The sequence below is a fragment of the Natator depressus genome, chromosome 1 (assembly GCF_965152275.1).
Source record: "Natator depressus isolate rNatDep1 chromosome 1, rNatDep2.hap1, whole genome shotgun sequence".
NCBI classification, from domain to species: domain Eukaryota; kingdom Metazoa; phylum Chordata; order Testudines; family Cheloniidae; genus Natator; species Natator depressus.
This window is the reverse complement of record NC_134234.1, coordinates 80595337-80616209: the sequence shown is the minus strand read 5'-3', so window position 1 is coordinate 80616209 and position 20873 is coordinate 80595337. Positions and strand designations below refer to the sequence as shown.

Sequence of the window (20873 nt, the reverse complement as noted above, 5' to 3'; positions counted from 1 at the left end):
CATCACCTCTGAACAGAGATCATAGTATGTAAAAATCTTTTCAAGTTCACTTTTAACTTTAGTTCTGCACAGATTAATTCAGTACAGCTCTAACTGCTTAATTTTTGAGGGAGCTGCAGTAAGTCCCATTGGCTGTGGCACTGAGGGGCTCTCCTTTCTTACCAAGAACTTCCCACTACAGATATAGTTCCCTGCCCTGCGATTAAATATAACAAAGATTTTTTTTTAAAAAAAAAGTGTGCGCACTACCCTAAATTGCCTAATTGTACACAGAGGCAAGTGGGGGAGGTGATATCTATTATTGGACCAATGTCAGTCAGTGAGAGAGACAAGCTTTAGAACTTCACAGAGCTCTTCTTCAGGTCTGGGAAATTTAACCAGACAGCTGTGACAGCTAAATAGAAGGTGGGACAGATTGTTAAGCATAAGGGGTTAACATACGTTGCAAGAAACCACTTAAAATGAAATGGGCAATTAACACATAAACCACATAATTGTACACACACATCTATTCATATTAAAATGTAACATTCATCAATATTTACCATACAAAGATGCCAAACTATTTTCCCTTACCTGGAATAGGCAATAGCTGTGGTATCTTGGTAAATGTTGACTTTTTAAGATAGCAAGCACTGGTCGGTCAAGCTGTTAGCATTCTGCATTGCCTGGGGGAGATTCTGACTCCTGCAAAATTAAGAGTGACAGAGGTGGTTTTGTGTTGCAGATCTCATGCATTTAGCTTCCAGGGTGAAGTATCTGTCACACTTGTGCACTCCTCAATACCTGAAAAAAGAAAAGGAGTACTTGTGGCACCTGAGAGACCAACAAATTTATTTGAGCATAAGCTTTCGTGAACTACAGCTCACTTCATGCATCTGATGAAGTGAGCTGTAGCTCATGAAAGCTTATGCTCAAATAAATTTGTTAGTCTCTAAGGTGCCACAAGTCCTCCTTTTTTTTTGTGAACACAGACTAACACGGCTGCTACTCTGAAACCTCTTCAATACCTGGTTAGTCATTACTAGTTCCACAGGAGATGCCAGCTACAGGGGGAGAAGTAGTAATGCTGGCTTCTGTGGACTGGAACGGGGTGAAGATCAGAACAGATCCAACTTTTTGTAACCTGGATTTCGTGGTGAGTATTATTTGGCAGTATCAGAAAAGACTTTGAAGGACTAACTATGACTAGGAGGCAATAGTTTTGTAAGGTTAGAGAACCCTTAATGAGCAAGGGATGCATTGCTAAACTGTGGGTGTTAAATAAACCTTGAGCAGTTCAAGAAACAATTGAAAAACAGTGCCCTATTCCATTTTTTAAAATTTCATAATTGTGGTGATGCTTGTTTCTTCAGTTCTCTACACATACTCTAATGTGATTTTTTAAATCCAAATCATAATCACCTGGGTAATTAGATAACATCATATACAACAATCACTGGAAAAAATGCATAAAGTTTAAACCAATAGTCTGGGGAACACACAAGGTTTACCTAATAAAAATAAAGTATTTTCAGAGTGCATACTGTCCTCTTGTGTACAACGGAAGTATTACCATTTGTAAAGCAATTTCTACTACTTCAAAAAAAAAAAGAGATTTTATTTGTCATCCACTACTTTAAAATAAACTCACAAGATGGTTTCCAAATATTCAGTTTTCCAAAACATGTACCTTTGAAGCCCAAATTTTCCATGCTCCATCTTATCTTTTGTAGGATGACTTTAAAAAAAATTGAGTGAAACTCAATGAGTGAGTGAGTAAAAATTCTATGCTCATCCATTTGGGATTTGTAATAGATAAAATGCATTTTGCATGTCTGAGCTATTGTATTTGGCTGTGTGAAAACATGACTCCTTTATACAGCTTTATACACTCACTTCACATTTGGTATATTTTACTCACAAGTATAAATTTCTACCTTTTAAAAGCAAATTAAGGAAGCCAGATATTCGGATGCACATTTCTGAGACAAATTCCATAGTAGCAGAATCACATTGCACAGAATCATAGAATATCAGGGTTGGGAGGGACCTCAGGAAGTCATCTAGTCCAACCCCCTGCTCAAAGCAGGACCAATCCCCAACTAAATCATCCCAGCCAAGGATTTGTCAAGCCGGATCTTAAAAACTTCTAAGGAAGGAGATTCCACCATCTCCCTAGGTAACGCATTCCAGAGCTTCACCACCCTTCTAGTAAAAAAGTTTTTCCTAATATCCAACCTAAACCTCCCCCACTGCAACTCGAGACCATTACTCCTCGTTCTGTCATCTGCTACCACTGAGAATAGTCTAGATCCACCCTCTTTGGAGCCCCCTTTCAGCTAGTTGAAAGCAGCTATCAAAATCCCCCTCATTCTTCTTTTCCACAAACTAAACAATCCCTGTTCCCTCAGCCTCTCCTCATAAGTCATGTGTTCCAGTCCCCTAATCATTTTTGTTGCCCTCCGCTGGACTCTTTCCAATTTTTCCACATCCTTCTTATAGTGTGGGGCCCAAAACTGGACACAGTACTCCAGATGAGGCCTCACCAATGTCGAATAGAGGGGAATGGTCACGTCCCTAGATCTGCTGGCAATGCCCCTACTTATACATCCCAAAATGCCATTGGCCTTCTTGGCAACAAGGGCACACTGTTGACTCATATCCAGCTTCTCGTCCACTGTAACCCCTAGCTCCTTTTCTGCAGAACTGCTGCCTAGCCATTCGGTCCCTAGTCTGTAGCGGTGCATGGGATTCTTCCGTCCTAAGTGCAGGACTCCGCCCTTGTCCTTGTTGAACCTCATCAGATTTCTTTTGGCCCAATCCTCTAATTTGTCTAGGTCCCTCTGTATCCTATCTACCTCTCCTCCCAGTTTAGTGTCAATTGCAAACTTGCTGAGGGTGCAATCCACACCATCCTCCAGATCATACACATAGGACTCTGACTCTTATTATGACAACTATAATAGTGTACTTGCAGACCTTGCTTTGGCTCAAGAGATTTTATATTTTCCAAAAGTAATTTTAAGGCACTAAGAAATGTGTATGTCTTCTAAGCAACATTTGGCTAAAAGAGATTCCATTTTTATTGTTCTTGGAGATTTGCACATTCTTGCAAAAAATTCAATGAGTTCTGAAGGCTGAATAGTAAAATCTTCAGTAGCTGAGTGTTGTAATAAAAAGTTATGCCATGGATGGGGGGAAAAAAAACCAGATACAAACACAATGTTTACATTGCACACTAAAGAACAGCATGATATTGCTGAAATAGATTCTTTATTTCTGAAACATCCAAAACAGCAGTATACACAGTTGTAATCAAATATTAAATCATATGCCATTATAAGAAAGCATTGATTAGTGCAATTGGATTTTGTAAAAGGTCTATCAAAAAGATTTATTTGCATTAAAACTCATTCATTTCCCATAAGCAACCATTATTAAAACATTACAATTTTATTTTTTGTAATAAAGTATTGAAAAACTAACTGTAGTTAGTGACCATTGCACCTTTTAAGTGAAATGTGGTTTATGCTGCCATTATAAATACAAAACACTATGATAATAAATTAACATTTGAACAAAATGACAAAATTATGTTGACCCAGCTGTATGGCAGTTTCCAGTGAATGCTACTCTTTTGTGCTTTGGAACATAAAAATTACTACTTTCATATTGCCCATGGTTTGTTTTTGAAGGATATGTTCCTAGTGCTAAAAAATAGTACATGACCACAAAAATATTATTTATGGCACACACAAAAATTTAATCTTCTCTCTGTGGTTTAAGCAAGTGCGAAAGAAATTAAGTGCAAAAAATTAAATTCTTGGAAACACTAAAAAAAAAAAAAATTCCAAGCATATAACATAGGCCCCAAATTTGCAACAAAATGCATAATATCTTTACAGAGTACACTGAATAAATTATCCTACTATATGGCAAAGCTGTTTGAAATAGTGGCATTTCTTAGCTCTCTCGAAGGAAGTATGTCCGATATTTTTCACATATATAAAAATTTCTGAAGTTCTAAATGACAGTACCGCAACTGTTAGTTTGATAACACTGCAGTTTTCCAGGCAAATGACTAAGTGCAAATGAACAATGGCCTTTTTTTTTTTTTTTTTTTTTTTAAATGACAGGGTATAATGAATATTCTTACATATTAAAACTCAATGAAAATAGTGTGGTGGGACCTTCTCTTCCTGTAACATAGTTACCCAGCCAGCTGGGTAATAGAAACCACATTATTTCTTTTCCGTTGTTCAGGGGCATCCGACATCAATAGCAGCCGTCTCTCCAATTTCCATCTCGTAGAGTACTAAGAGAAGAAAGAGGCTTTGGAGGCTGAAGAAAACTGTTTTAAAAAATAAGACACATTTCAGGTAAGAGAACAATAAGACATGCATCAGTCACATATGTAATGAAGCTGGTCTTGTAGGTGTTCCCATATACACATGCATGTACACTCTTCCATGGCATATTTACAGCTCTATGCTAATATATTATAAATGGCATAATTAAGGACCTGGGGTGAAATCCTGACCACACTGAAGTCAATGGGAGTTTTGCTATTGACTTCAATGGGCCAGGATTTCAATCCTAAACTGTAGGATGTGGTTCTGATCTGATGCAGGAACAATGTGGCCTGGCACAAAATGTAAAACTCCAATCCTTCTTTTCCTCCCTACCCCCACCAACTCTTCTCTTCACTCCAATGTTTTGCCCTGCTCATCCCATTCTTCTCCATACAAAGAAAAAAAAGCTCATTTCTTGTTTTTCCCCTCTCCCCACTGTTCTGCCCCCAGCCCACAAAAACTATTTCCTTCTCACATAACAGCAGTAATAGAAGTTCTGCAAAGGAGGCCCTCGGTGAGACCTGTGAAATCTCACCTCTTTCAATAGGTTCACACAGATGGCACAGGCGAGGGATTTAACAACAATTCTGTTGACGATGCACAAGATCAAACAGAACCTCCCTCCCTCTCCCTTAACTGTTTTGGCTCTGCAGGACTAATGGGATTATAAAGCAGTGCAAATACATTTCTGTCACTAAAAATAGTAGCTATGTCCCAATACAAATAGGCTGCAGAAAATAATTTCATCTTAAAGGGGGGGTGGGGGGGAACGGACATTCCCGCACATGAACTGTTGCACCCAACATGCATTTGAAAAAAATAAATCAGTGCATTCTAAAAATAGCACCTTGTTTTTTTCTGCCAATGGCAGCTTAGTATTGTCCAGGAGAGAGAAAGCCTTCCTGAAATTGGCCTATTCCATGTTTTAAAAACATAAACTGGGAAACATTAGCACCATAATAGAACAGCCAGTTTAATTTTTATTATAAATTCCTTAGCAATTAACTATCCCCCAAACCTCCAAACGCTACTGAGGATAGCTGTTTCAAATGAGATTTAAAGAAAACCTGCCTCGGACAATTAGTTTGACACTGTATCCAACTCTGCTCCATCTGCTTCTTTAACAATTTCAGGAGGGCTACATACATTTTACAGCCACCATATTTTAACTACATCACTTTGTTTAAATAAAATGGAGGGCCAGAGTCAGGCTGGAAATGCTAGTGGATATGGTCATATGAAATCTACGAAGAGAGCCACCAGCAGCCATCAACAGGCACTGGGGGAGCCATAGCCAGCTCCAGTTCCCTGCTATTGCTTCTTGTAAAGCCAGGTTTCATCCTCTCAGGTCCTAGCTCTCTCCCTTCCCTGCTCCCCCTCTAGCCACAACTACTGCTGATTCTGCTGGCTCCTCTCCCATCAGGAATCCTGGGCTGGAGAAGGGGGGCAGCCTGCTGCAAGGAAGATGGAACCAGTAAGTAAACAGCAGCCACCAGTGCTGATTCTTGCATTTCTCTGCAGTCAGTGACTCTAGTGGTTAAAAGTAGATTGAAACAGCAGCAGCAGCTCTCCCTATACCATTACTAGGAAGTGGAACTGGACTTCCATCAGTTTCCTTTTCTTTCATAACCCGGTTGACTCCCCTCACACACTCTTCTCCTTCTCAGTGCCCAACCCCCTAGGATTCAATGCTCCCTCCTTGTTCCCATGCTAGAGCCTTAGGGCACCAGACAGAAGATATGTCCCTTACACACAAGCAATGTCACCCGTGACTCTTCCTGGCAGCTTAAGCATTTCCAGCACCATAATTTCTAGTCCATGTTGCAACAAGGCAGCAAAGAGGGGATGGAATTTAGAGTGAATTATGTGAACTATTCTTTTTTAATGAACCATTGGGGTTAGGTAGAAGAGAGAGAAATAATTTATTTGGTGGGACTCAACCTTTAACTACTGATGTGTACAGTTTAGCAACACCACATTACTTAAGCTATCAGCACTATTAGAAAGCATGCAGAACTATTAAATGGAACTTTGTGTAATGAAACTAATCACTTAATCAGAATTCTCTCAAAGGAAAAATTACTGCCATAACTAACGGCCTACTAGCAGCTCTCAAAACATTTTCATTTTTTGTAAGCAGAAAAGAGCTGCTTTCATTTTCTCAAAATTGCTGCATGTATTGATCTCGCTTATAACATTTGTACCCCACAGCATAAAAGTTATATGGAGTGTTTGCACCGTAAACCTCTGTAACTGTGTAATTCACCAAATAGGAAAGAAGCATTAATTAATGTAAAGCGCAGGTCCTGCACACAACAAGGCCCACTGAAACCAAATGAGCCATTGTGAAATATCAAAGGACAAAGACTTTGTTGATTGCCTTCCCCCCCACACCTGCCCATGAAGACCACAGGGGCACAAACACTTTTCCCATCAGTTTAAATTCAGGGCAAAGGGCATAACAATTTGTGACTAGAAGGAACTATATCACTATGCTGCTTGGAATTTGGGGAGGGCAATATTTCTTCGCGTAAGTAAGGGATCCCAAAGCTGCTTGGATTGGGTTAGCTCTAGAGACATAGAAAGCTTGCATATTGCAGCAGTTTCTATTACTTTTGCAATCTAAGATTAACTCATTTGTGTGAGTATGTTTACATACTTTAACCTTGTAAATAACTCATTTCTTTTTCTTAATTAATAAATCTTTAGTTAGTTTATTATCGGATTGGCTAAAGCATTGTCTTTGGTGTGAGGTCTAAGGTGCAATTGGTCCTTTGGGACTGAGAGTAACCTGAATATTGTTGTGATTTTTTGGTGTAAGGGACCATCTATTACAAAGGCAAGTTTGTCTGGGTGGCAAGATAGACCGGAGCACCCAAGGAGACTGTCTGTGACTCCATGGATAGGCTGCTATAGTGCTTGAAGTATTCACACTTGTTACTTGCTTGGTGAAATCTAAAGTATAGAACTCTCAACTAATTTGGGGTTTGTGCCCTCCTTCTTGACAGTCTGGCCTGAGGTAGGCACTCACGCATGTGAGCTACTCCAGACAGCTTGACATGTGGCTTCTCTTACTTTTCTCTATAATAAGTTGTTTGAATATTTATCAAGAGACATGGAAGGAAAGTATGACTAACTATTCTAGAAAGGAGACAGAGACCTTGGGACAGGTTGTACTTGCCCCAGACCGGGGACAAAAGGGTTAACACAGCAGCTCTTGGTGGCAGAAGCCACACCCCCTCATCCCTAATGGGCATGCTCCAATTCCTGCTGCAGTATAAAAGGAGCAGCCTAGCTCAGTCTGTCCTGACCACTGAGGAGGAAGGATGCACCTTGCTGGCTCCAGCTGAGGAGCAGCCAGGATCCCAAACTGTGAGAGCAGGAGACGCCAAGGCCCGGATAAGTGCTTAGGTATCTGCAAAGCCCCAGGGAGATTGCAGTCGCTAACTGATAAGCCCGGAGACTCCGAAGACACCCCAACTTCAACTGTAGAAGTCACGGTAGGAATTAGCCCAGGGAGGACTAATGTCCCTGCAGCAGGTGGTGTGTTATGTGTAGATTCCCTGCCGACTTAGTGGTGAACCCATTTGGCATTACCAGGGCCCTGGCTGGGACCCAGTGGACCTTGGTCCCCCTACCCCAGCCACCTCCTTTGGGGAGCAGCCCACCAGACCTCCTCCTATTGACTCTGGCCATGAGGCTGCACTTCCCTGCAGCCAAGGGGAATCCTATTGACTCTGGCCATGAGGCCGCACTTCCCTGCAGCCAAGGGGTAGTCCTATTGACTCCAGCCACTGGGCCACACATCGCTGAGGGTAGCCATATTGATTTAACCATGGGGCTACCACGCCCTTGACCAACCCCGCTCCCCCCAGGGTGATGGGGTATACTTGCCCTGTGACAGACCTCTACAATAAACAGTTTCTATTCCAGAAGAGCAAGAGTTCCATCGGGGAACAAAAAAAAACAAAACAAAATAAAAAAGTTATATTGGAAATCTAAGGGTACACACTTCACTAAAGAGGAAACGGGCAGTTGTTTTTTGAAGTCCCCTTTGTACCAACACACTGGGCCAAACTGTTTTAATTTACACAGGTGTAAAACCAGAGTAACTCCACTGAAGCAAAACTGTGAATCAAAAGTGTTTTTCTGGATCTAGCCAATATCTAGTTGAGATTTGGGCCTGGATCAGTTAGGTAGCCAAAGCTCAACCCAGACAAGACCAAGGTGATATAAAGTGAGTTGGAGGAAGCAGCTGGAAGTATTTTTGAGGGAATCCATCCCCCATCAGTCAAAAGAGTTCATAACTGATGGTTATTTTAGACCCCCAGCTGCCGTTATAGATCATCACATCGTAGTCTTTATCACCTCAAGCTTGCTCTGCATGGGCTATACCTTTAAACCATTTGGAAACTAAAGTTAGCGCAGAACGTAGCAGCTCACTTGCTAAACAGGACATTTCTCTGGGAACAGATGACATCAGGGCTCTGGGTCTGCACTAGTTGCTTACTGGTCTCCGGATGGAATTTAAAAGGTATTGGTCATGACCTACACAGTTCTACATGATGTGGGAGCTGCCTACCTGACACACTTCCTCTCTCACTGGGCCATTCTGCCACAGCTGTAGTCAGAGGTGCAACCCTCTTGTTTTAAAAAGGAGGGGGTTCTCAGCAAGCCATTCTCTGCGTGGAACTGGGACATCTGAATTTGCTACACCATTTATTCAAAATAACTGGAACTGGATTACCTTTGGGGCACATTGCACAAACTATTATTTGACAGGGTTTGTGGGGAAGGTTGAGATTGTTCTTGGGGAGGAGAGGTAAAACGGGAGTTGTTTTAATTTACTGTTGGCTCACTGAATTACATTGTTACCTGTATGTGATTATTTAACATTGCTGGGTGGTTTATCATTAATTATTAAGGTTCACTGGGGTTTATGAAAGGGCAGTTTTCATGTCTTAGAGAGAAAGACATGTATAGAGGACAGAATTCAGCCCAGCATCAGTAGCCTGTAAAAGTGTTTCTGTTTAAAAGCCTTAATTCAGACTCTTCTAAAAAAGAAAGAAAAGAGTTCTCAAACCCAATGCTATTCATATGTAAAGGAGGTGCATTTAAGTCTTTTCATTAATAAGAACATTCTCTTACCTTCGAACTGGCTGTGCAATTTTACTCCTGGGTATACTACTCCCACTTAGGGCCAATGATGGTCTTGGAAGAGCACTACGTCCTACAGTCCCAGGATTTGCAGTCTTGTTTGGCATGGGGATTCCACTGTTAGAATATAATTGTAAGGTGCTGGATAAGGGAATACTATTGCTGCCTTGTACAGTTGGGCTTACATACGCTGTAGCTTTGAGAGGCTGTCTGACAGACACAGGAAAATGTCCCACACTATGAACTCTGTGCTGAAGTTGTCCTGGAGATGGAACTGTAAAAGGATGGTAACAAAAGAAGTATACAACATCAGCACACAACACATAGTACCAGGTATTAGCACTTATTTCTAAGTAAGTCTGTACAGTGCTGAATGCACTTGTCATTAGACGAGGTGACCTTTTGTTTCAATCAAACCAGCTGTAAAACAGGTTAAATATTTAGATCCAGTATGAATACAGACTGCATCTGTTAGTCCAGTTTAAGTAAAAATTTTAAAACATCACTACCAAACAAAAATAAGATCATCAGACAAAAATCCCACCCCTACTTCTCACTCCTCTTTTGCTCTGCAATGATTCAATATTTATTCTAGGTAACTATAAGCCAAATTCCTCTAATGTAATTATAGTTTTAACATGACAGACTTGCTGAAATTATAATTTATTCTTTTTCCCAGATCACTAAAAAGTCAGTCATTATAAACCACATGATACTTTTTCCATAGTAAGACAATTATTTTGGCATTACAAAAAAAAGTCATACAGGTCTATGCTTTATGTATAAAAACAGCCAAAAGCTATAAAAAGTCTCCTGAGTATAACAACCCATTTCACATACAATGTTACACAAACTATCATTTCAAATCAGTGCTGGAACATCCAAAAGCTTTAGAGAGCGATTCTCTACACTACCCTGCCCTCTGGTGTGCATCAACTGCATGCATTTTATGATCCACAAGATAGAAACTAAACACCCAAAGGGCCTCATGTATTTAAAACATCTAAGGCAGTGGTTCTCAACCGGGGATATGCATACCCTTGGGGGTCCAAAGAGGTCTTCTAGGGGGTACATCAACTCATCTAGATATTTGCCTAGTTTTACAACAGGCTACATAAAAAACACTCGCAAAGTCAGTACAAACTATAATTATATTCAATGACTTGTTTATGCTGCTCTATATAATATACACTGAAATGTAAGTATAATATTTATATTCCAATTGATTTATTTTATAATTATAAGGTAAAAATAAGAAAAAGCAATTTGTCAGTAACAGTGCTGAGACACTTTTTTTTGTCTCATTTTGCAATCAAGAAGTTTAAGTGGGGTGAAACCTGGCATATGCAAGACAAATCAGATTCCTGAAAGGAGTACAGTAGTCTGGAAAGATTGAGAGCCACTGATCTAAGGTATGTCTATACTTCATATGGGTACAAGCCTCCCAGCCTGGGTCCACAAACTCATGCTAACAGGGCTCCTTCTAGGGCACCAAAAATTATTTTCTAACAGACAACCTACCCTAAATTCTCAATTACCGAGGGACAATCTTCACTCATTGGTATATCCGCTTTCCGCAACCAACTCTCTGTAACTTTTCATGAGAGATGTACCTGAATACTTGCATGCTAATATCTAAACTGTATTGTTAAATTTGGGTTGTTGCTGATTATGTATTATATGCATCTTATTACTTTTAAAACAAACTTTGTATTTGAGGATAATCTAAGCACTATACCCATATGTACATACACTCTTTTCTTAACCTGTGTACTATATAATTTTTTAACATTAGCTTTAATAAAATCTTTAAATCTGCAGCTCACCCTCTGAAGCCTGAGGGTGTAACATCAAAGCACTACCCACACAGCTTTGGGTAAAATATTTCACAATTGCATAAGGCAGTGAGTTTCAGCACAACAATGAGCAGTAAAAGATGTATACTTACTACAAGATTGTATTCTTGAAATCCCATTACCGGCTCCATGTAAACTGGAATCAAAGCTTTGACTGTTCCTCACAGAGACTGGTGAGCTAGCATTGTTATTAATGGTAGGAGTACTTGGCATCCGAGCTAGGTTAGGCATGCTTCTTCTGAGTTTATCTGAAGCAAAAGCAAACCATTTCCATAGTCACATCAAGATTTCCATCACAAACATTTGACTGACTTCTGCAGACCATTAAACTTAGCAAAATTATTTCAACAATGAGAAATGTGTTGTCTCCATGGGAGAAAATAAAAATTAAATATTATTTGTTTACTGCTTGAACCCTTCTGACTAATATATTAACATAGCAAGCCATTCACATATCATGCCAAATCAGCGTAAAGAGATTCCTAGATAAAGAATTTTAGGATTTACGGTCAAGCCCAGGTCAGTCATAGTGAATTGAGTTACTTTGTCATAGTTCAGTCTCCACTGATCACTTCACTTAAACACAGATCCAATTTAGCTCAAGCATGAGCACTTCTAATCCTCGAAGCTGCTAACTGGAGACAAATGGTGACAATGGAGTTCTGTCTAACCACTTTATTAATAGTCACTAACAGTAACTGTAATATTATTGCCTTTGTAACTACAGTACACAGATCTATAACAGGTGCTATAGTATCAACTATTAATTTACCAATTATAACAACTTCAAAAACAGGGCTCCTTTACTCCTCCATATCTCCCAATTCCTAGGTCTTTAAATGATATATTAGCAGATCAAAATGTACTAATTATAAAGAGGAAGGGGTAGTTCCACTGAAAAACAAAAATGTCTCAAGAAAGTTACATTAAACACAACTGATTTGAAAGAAACTAGTTTAGTTTCATAATAAAACATTCCCAGGTAGAAATTTGTGTCACAAATGGAAGCATTTCCCCCAAAAAACTATGTGGGTTTGCTCTGAAAGTTTGTTCCAGAAGTCACAACAGATCCTCTAGCTCCCCAGCTGTCTGAACCCACCCCATAGGATCAGATATACCAAGGCCACACCTGAGGATGAGTTCTCACATTAAGCAGAGTTCTAATTCAATTTTCCAGAAGTACAATCCTTCCACAGAGTAGAAGATTTATGTTTGCACACAGAGCATCCTCATGTTTGTGCAAGTAAAGAGGGCAGGAGGCAGTGAAGGTGGAGGTTCCTGTGTTTCTTTTTGTGCTGTTGGCAAAAATTCCAACACTAATTCATTGATTTTTGCAAAAATAAAGATCTAAAGTTAGACCAGGTATTTCAGTCTGGATACTAAAATCCAATCTTCAGGTGGGGCAGCATCATCTCTGCTTGTCATCACCATCAATCATGCTGAAGATCCAGCCAACTCCTGGTGAAACACTGGATTGGAGGCTAAATGCCATCGGTCACCCCACAGTTCTCTTGTCAAGGGGAGGGAAGGCAACTTCGCCGACCTGCCGCAACATGGCACACTGCTTATTTAGTTTTGATAAATTATGTGTAGCACTGGATCTGCCACATTCCTAAGTGACATGTAGCTGGTTTACCAGCTCCTGCCTCCCTTACATCACACTCTCCCAATGTTCCTGGCATCCAGTAACAGCACCAACATGCCACATACTGAGTTTGATACTGGTTTGACCCTGACAAACACTTATTTGGCCCACTACTTGAATTTTGAAGACTTGGAGTTCTGGTAAGAGAATGAAATCATGGCCAGGATTTTGAGAAATGCTGACAGAAATCTGTGGCCACAACACTACTACTAAACTCTTTTATATATTGCTTTTCAGCTATGTATTTCAAATCAAATTACAAAGGAAGGCAAGTAACATTATCCCTTACCTCTTAACAGAAAACAACCAAAAGGTAAGAGCCTCTCAGTACAGCTATTTACTCAATTTATCTGGACTATAATTGCCTAAGAGTCATAGGCTGAAGGATATACCAGTTGAAACAGGAGTTAGAGTTCCACACTATACAGGCTGCAACAGATCTACAGCTCTATGAGACAGTAACGCATTCTACAGCTGATTGAAGCTGTATCTTATCTACAGGATGACATCTGGTAGATCTTGCAGCACATCAACACTCTTGGACAGGAAGGACATCCAAGTGGTAGTGCTGGCATCTGCCAAGTGAGTTTTCACATATTAGCTGGAAGGCATAGAGGAGCCTTTGCTATAGTGTCTCAAGAGTAAGTGGTTTATGAGACGTCCTTAACCTTGGCATGGAACATGAAACAGACATTGCCAAGGGATCTGGGGAGCATACATATTCAATATGCATAGCACTACATCCCATGCACATTCATCATTGATTCCAAACACACTTCCTCTCCATCTCTGTCACCCTTTTCTGTTAGCCTTTCAATGCTGACTCCTACTCCTGCAAGTCCTTAACTGTCAAAAATAATAAAATTGAAATTAACAAGATGTGTTATGTTGCACAAACACACCATTTAATAGTGTTGTAATCCTTCCCTTACACTCTCCACACTTACCTGTTATCCTTCCTGTGCCATGTCCAACTTAAATGTAAAGTGCTTTTGGCAGAGACCTGTCATGTATTATTTGTCAGTAAAGTAACATGTGTACCTGTGGCACTCTATAAATAACTAACTGTTTTGGATACAATGTCTGTTTTCTTACCCAAGGGAGGGAAATAATCTGGGATGTTACAAATAAGATCCTGACTAGAAACTGGACACTGATTATCTTGAAGCGGGGTGAAGGGGACACAACAGCACCATGATAATGATGGAAAGAAAGGGGAGAAGGAACAACAGGGAGTTTCAAAACTTAATACTGCAGTAGCACCAGAAAAGTCTCTTTCAGAGATTCTGGAGGACATCAGCCTTAGGCATGGTACAAAAACAGTGATGGCTGCTGGCAATTTGGGAGTAATGAACACCACTTACCTACCCATTTTATCAATGCTCCCCGGCATGCCTGAAACTCAGAGTGAAGAGCAGAGGGCTGAACAGAGAGGTCTTACGATAACACTACGCAATTCTGAATGACAGCAATAATAGTGTTCCTCATTTTAGGCGGAGTCAGGAGGTAAGGAAAGTGAGTAATAGAACTAGAGGAAGAAATCAAATCAAAGGGGAACATAAAAATCTCTCCCAGCCTCTTCCCTGGTGCCTATACGTCCAGCATTTTAAAACTGTTTTAGACAACAACCACTTTCACAACCTGTTCAGGAATTAGACTCTACATCAAGTTATTTAACAATAATCTACCTGAAATGATTCAAAGTCACAATGATTTTAAAAGATTTAAATTTCTGTCCACAGAGATCAAATATCCTATCACAATAATTCACTGACAGATATCACTGCTGCAATTTGGACACATTTCACTGGTTTATTTAATCTGACCTTTAAAAAAGTATTGATAATTGTGTAAAGTACAGAGGGACAAAGAAAAAAACACTAGTCAGAAAGGCATGTAACCTACCTCCATTAATCCTGTTTGGTTGCTGCTCTGGAGTTTGGGCTTGAGGAGAGTAATACTGCTGCTGATAATTATTTGGAGGAAAATATTGTGAAGTGGGGCTTCTCCTGCACTCCCGAATACTGGAAAAAGTTTGAGAGTGTGGAATTCCTCTTTGGAATGGTGAACAGCGAGTAAGTCGGGGCTGTGGAGGTGGCAGGTGATCAAACTCTTCTTCATCCTCAAGACTATAGCGATCATATTCCTGATCACTGCATGTCCCTTTCTTTCCTGAATGTAGAGATATACTTGAGCTGTGTCTTGATACAGATGCTGAAGTAGAAGCATAATCTTGTCTGAGACCTGTAAATTTTGAGCAAATGATATTTGTTTTTTAACTAGACGATCAACACTTGTAACTGAACTATACTTAGGACCAGAGCCTCAGCTAGTGTAAACTGGCACCACTTCATTCCAGTTAATGCGGCTACCACTTTCCACTAGCTGAAGAGCTGGTCCTTAACGTTTTAAATGGTTATCATTGAGCTGTATAATTAAGATAGTGTAGCCACATTGTTAACAGAACAATAATATTTCCTAAATCTGTAACCAAATGAGTACTCTGGAGCAGTGGTTCTTGAACTTTTCCATACCATGACTCATGCCAGGAAGCTCTACACATTATGGGTAGGACAAAGTAGTTGTGAGCCCTTGACACTTTTTTGCAAGTGTCAGGTTGAGAACCCCGGCTGTGGAGAACATATCATAATACAATTTTGGAAGTCAAGAAGTTCTGAGAATGGCTGGATGTAAATGCTCCTTAGATTATTAGGAATTGAAAAGTACTTTTTCCTAGATTTATGAAGAGCTCTCAGATTTGACATCTGACTTTGATATCACAACAACTCGAGCATTCTTCCTCAAATGGGAACTCTGTAAATGAATATGAAAGAGAGTGTGAGAAAGTGAGTGTGTGTGTTTGTGCATGCGCATAACATCTCCTGTCTCCAAAGGATTAAAGGAACAGCCATCAATATAAAAATCATCTTTGTCTGAAAATTTTGTACCTACTGTTGTTACAACTAACACTTAAGATAATTATAATTGAAGTAGAGGGAAAATATATTCTTCCCTTTTCCAGTATGTTTACCTGTGGCCTGATTTTGGAGGGGTGATTGTGTTCTCCTATTTTCACCACTCTGATTATTCTTGCCTGTTTGGTCTCATTGCTCCAGCCAGATTTAATTGAGTGTTGTCATCTGCGTTATATGAGTGTTCTCATTTAGCCATTCTTTACTCTCATCTGGCTTTCAACACACCTCTTCCCTATATTACGGTCTCCTTTTTTTCTCTCATTACCTTTTACTGTTTCTATCTCCCTTTTTCTCATCTACCCAGCTTGAATGACACAAAAACGGGGGTGTTGCAAGGCTATGTTTATTATCTCTCAATGATTTTCATGTAAAATTTATTATTATTTGTGACTAAAAATATACATATTTTCCAAACTGCTAGTAATTCAACCCGTGGCCTAAAACTACCAGGCTGTTCTCTGGGGCTTATGCATAAATCACCACAGTGCACTCAACCCAAAACTTCAGCTCTGAATACCCCAAACATTAAGGTCAGGGGAGAATCTATTTCAGAAGCTCACAAGGTAACCAAAAATCCGTGAAGTGTATTTTCCCCCTTTCCACAGATTTTGTGCATGAGGGGGATGATTTAGTCCTCCCTCAACTCCCCCCATCATAAAAACCCCAACACTGTGCTGCATTAACAGAAAGAGAAGGTAAAACACCTACATTCAAGTTTCTTCCAATGAGACAGAGATGCCAGCCTCCACTCAACACATACAGATCAAATTTGAAGTTCTAAAAGATTCATTTCCAGTTATCCAAGCACAACAAAAAATTCAAACCATTTCCTCACTGGTGAAAAACACTTCTCCTCCTGCCATTCAAATAAGACACTTTTTATTAAATTTACACTTGGATATTTTTTAAGTACATCAGAAGCAGGAAGCCTGCCAAACAACCAGTGGGGCCCCTGGAGGATGGAGATACAAAAGGAGCACTTAAAGATGACAAAGTCATTGTGGAGAAACTAAATGAATTATTTGCTTCAGTCTTCACGGCTGAGGATGTTAGGGAGCTTCCCAAACCTGAGCCGTTCTTTACAGATGACAAATCTAAGGAATTGTCACAGATTGAAGTGTCACTAGAGGAGGTTTTGGAATTAATTGAGAAACTTAACAGTAACAAGTCACCAGGACAAGATGGCATTCACCCAAGAGTTCTGAAAGAACTCAAATGTGAAATTGCGGAACTATGGTTTGAAACCCATCCTTTAAATCAGCTACTGTACCCAATGACTGGAAGATAGCTAATGTAACGCCAATATTTAAGAAGGCCTCTAGAGGTGATCCTGGCAATTATAGACCGGTAAGTCTAACGTCAGTACCGGGCAAATTAGTTGAAACAATAGTAAAGAATAAAATTGTCAGACACATAGAAGAACATAAATTGTTGGACAAAAGTCAACATGGTTTCTGTAAAGGGAAATCATGTCTTACTAATCTATTTGAGTTCTTTGAAGGAGTCAGCAAACATGTGGACAAGGGGGATCCAGTGGACATAGTGTACTTAGATTTCCAGAAAGCCTTTGACAAGGTCCCTCACCAAAGGCTCTTACGTAAATTAAGTTGTCATGGGATAAGAGGGAAGATCCTTTTGTGGACTGAGAACTGGTTAAAAGACAGGGGACAAAGGGTAGGAATAAATGGTAAATTTTCAAAATGAAGAGGGGTAACTAGTGGTGTTCCCCAAGGGTAAGTCCTAGGACCAATCCTGTTCAACTTATTCATAAATGATCTGGAGAAAGGGGTAAACAGGGAGGTGGCAAAGTCTGCAGACAATCCTGAACTGCTCAAGATAGTTAAGACTAAAGCAGACTGTGAAGAACTTCAAAAAGATCTCACAAAACTCAGTGACTGGGCAACAAAACAGCAAATAAAATTTAATGTGGATAAATGTAAAGTAATGCACATTGGAAAAAATAACCCCAACTATATATACACAATATGATGGGGGCTAATTTAGCTACAACAAATCAGGAGAAAGATCTTGGAGTCATCGTGGATAGTTCTCTGAAGACGTCCATGCAATGTGCAGCGGCAGTCAAAAAAGCAAACGGGATGTTAGGAATCATTAAAAAAGGGATAGAGAATAAGATGGAGAATATCTTATTGCCCTTATATAAACCCATGGTACGCCCACATCTTGAATACTGCGTACAGATGTGGTCTCATCTCAAAAAAGATATACTGGCATTAGAAAAGGTTCAGAAAAGGGCAATTAAAATGATTAGGGGTTTGGAATGGGTCCCATGTCAGGAGAGATTAAAGAGACTAGGTCTTTTCAGCTTGGAAAAGAGGAGACTAAAGGGGGATATGATAGAGCAGTGGTTCCCAAACTTGTTCTGCCGCTTGTGCAGGGAAAGCCCCTGGCGGGCCGGCCGGTTTGTTTACCTGCCGCATCCGCAGTTCAGCCGATCGCGGCTCCAGGCCAATGGGAGCTGCTGGAAGCGGTGCGGGCTGAGGGACATACTGGCCGCCACTTCCAGCAGCTCCCATTGGCCTGGAGCAGCAAACCGCAGTCACTGGGAGCTGCGATCGGCTGAACCTGCGGATGCGGCAGGTAAACAAACCGGCTGGCCCGCCAGGGGCTTTCCTTGCACAAGCAGCGGAACGAGTTTGGGAACCACTGTAATAGAGATATATAAAATCATGAGTGGTGTGGAGAAAGTGAATAAGGAAAAGTTATTTACTTGTTCCCATCATATAAGAACTAGGGGCCACCAAATGAAATTAATGGACAGCAGGTTTAAAACAAATAAAAGGAAGTTCTTCACTCAGCGCACAGTCAACCTGTGGAACTCCTTGCCTGAAGAGGTTGTGAAGGCTAGGACTATAACAGGGTTTAGAAGAGAACTAGATACATTCATGGAGGTTAAGTCCATTAATGGCTATTAGCCAGGATGGGTAAGGAATGGTGTCCCTAGCCTCTGTCTGTTAGAGGGTGGAGATGGATGGCAGGAGAGAGATCGCTTGATCATTACCTGTTAGGTTCACTCCCTCTGGGGCACCTGGCATTGGCCACTGTCAGTAGACAGGATACTGGGCTGGAGGGACCTTTGGTCTGACCTAGTATGACCATTCTTATGTTCTTAGACCAAGCATGAAAAGTTTCAACTCAAATGATAAGTTCTCTTGAGAAAGTTGTGTAACTGAAATTTTAAAAAATAATTTAAGAAAAAAAGCCACATACTCTCTTCCTGCAGTCGAGCCATGATCTGAACATCAGTGAGGTCCTGTAGTTTATATCCCATGGAGATGGAATCATCCTCCAGTTCGGAGGTGCTCAGTTCACTGTCTATTGATGACTGGGGGCTGAGAGGAGAACTTCTGGAAATGTAACCTATGCAATAAAATAGATTCTTTAGTCAGTAAATATGTACATTAGCTATGTCACAAAGGGTCTGCATTCCAAATATTTTCGTACATATGGAAACCTTTTGGAAATTTACTACAAAAAGCTTTCTACTAACATTTTGCTAGTTAATTTAGTGCTCTTGAAAAGGTGAAGATACAATCCTGGAGTGCAAATCCCTGTTTGTTCCCAAATTAGGTACAGCAAAGACAACAAACAATTAACCCAGCACAGGTTGATTGACTGGGCTAGCTTTCATCCCCAAACATTTCGAACATTTGAGCCCTTCTTATTGAAAGTGTAGTTCTACCCTGAAACGTAACCGTGTGAATACATCACCAGTTTCAACAGATCGGCTCCTTGTATGGATTCCAAGTCACATTCATGTACTTAAATTTTATTGTTTTTTAAATTATTTATAATTACAGTAGCACCAAAAGACAATAAGAACTGGGAACCCATAGTGCACTGTACAAACACATAGGACGACACTCCCTTCCACAAACACTGCACAACGGGAGAGGAAGCTGGATTCTTTTTCTTCTGGATTCTATGGGGTGGCTGGGGTATACTCAATGCTTCTACGTGCAGTCTGGCTGGAGTTTGTGAGGGGGTCTATTAATCTCTTTGTAGTCACAGCTTACACATCATAATGAATTTTGTGGGGGAAAGCTAGTTTATTTGCCACTGTGTAACAACAATAGTCAACCATCACCACTATGTTCTCAGCCTCAAACTAGCTTCTCTTGTTCCAGCTTACCAAAATTAGAATTTGAACTTACACATTTTCTTGACTAGTTTCCTCAGAGGAAACTATTACATGGACTATGAAGGTCAGAGGAGAAAAAAACCCCGCAAAAGATCTTACAGGAGCAGACCTAGATGGTAGTAGGGCCAGAGGGGAGCCTACTACAGCTGAAGCAGCAAAGGAGGTGCCTGAATCAATTCTCTCTGCTTGAACGTGTGCCTTAGCCACCCACAGGACATCTGCCTACAACTGCACAGCAACAGAATGGGCTACTGTCTGTCCCTGTGTAACCATAGGTGTCAGTTATCTTTCTAGGGCCCACTCATGGTTCTCCAGCGCCCAGTCATGAAGAGCAAGAGTACGAGGTCACTCTCTGGAATGCATCATGTTTCCATTCAGTGTAAAGAACTACTGCTCCCAGTCCCCTTGTGACAATGACCAAGTTTGGCTCTCTGCACTAGCTGGATCCTGATTTGGGGGATCTTAGGAAAGAGGAGCCAGTGCAGATCAACATACCTTTCTGGTGCTAATCCCCTTGGACTGCAGCTATCACCACCTACCAGTAATATGTGAAATTTCTCATTCCAAGGGGATTATCTCCTCCACCCACCCTGCAGTTTTGCAGAGGAAGAACTCCTGATCCCTGCACCGAAAAAGGAACAACACTATCATTTTGCCACTTGCTCCTTTGGCTACTTGGAAATGCAATTATGTCCTTCCCAAGCTCCTCTTCCCCAGCCACCCACAATTATCCATGCCCCTTTC

General features: G+C 40.5%; 1 protein-coding gene and 1 long non-coding RNA gene across 4 annotated transcripts in view; one reads left to right on the top strand and one right to left on the bottom strand.

Annotated features, from left to right (window-relative positions):
• Nucleotides 1-636: 636 nt before the first annotated feature.
• Nucleotides 637-20873, bottom strand: part of SLAIN1 (SLAIN motif family member 1) — a 67975-nt gene continuing 47738 nt past the window's right edge. The window contains exons 4-9 of one of the 3 annotated variants that reach the window (XR_012640695.1): nt 19199-19348; nt 14898-15236; nt 11440-11595; nt 9483-9765; nt 4139-4333; nt 637-687 (exon numbers count right to left, since the gene is read on the bottom strand). Coding sequence is in view for 2 of the 3 variants with exons in the window: in XM_074962289.1 (XP_074818390.1) it covers nt 4258-4333; nt 9483-9765; nt 11440-11595; nt 14898-15236; nt 19199-19348 (1004 nt within the window). In the remaining variant the exon portion in view is untranslated. Of the gene's footprint in view, nt 688-3236; nt 4334-9482; nt 9766-11439; nt 11596-14897; nt 15237-19198; nt 19349-20873 lie in introns of those variants that run through there. The other 2 variants (XM_074962289.1, XM_074962280.1) reach the window with 2 other exon arrangements.
• LOC141992992 (uncharacterized) overlaps nt 4256-20873 on the top strand; it is a 68618-nt gene continuing 52000 nt past the window's right edge. Inside the window, exons 1-4 of the long non-coding RNA XR_012640720.1 lie at nt 4256-4361; nt 5758-5808; nt 10809-10903; nt 13230-13305. This is a non-coding gene — a long non-coding RNA (uncharacterized LOC141992992). The remainder of the gene's footprint in view (nt 4362-5757; nt 5809-10808; nt 10904-13229; nt 13306-20873) is intronic.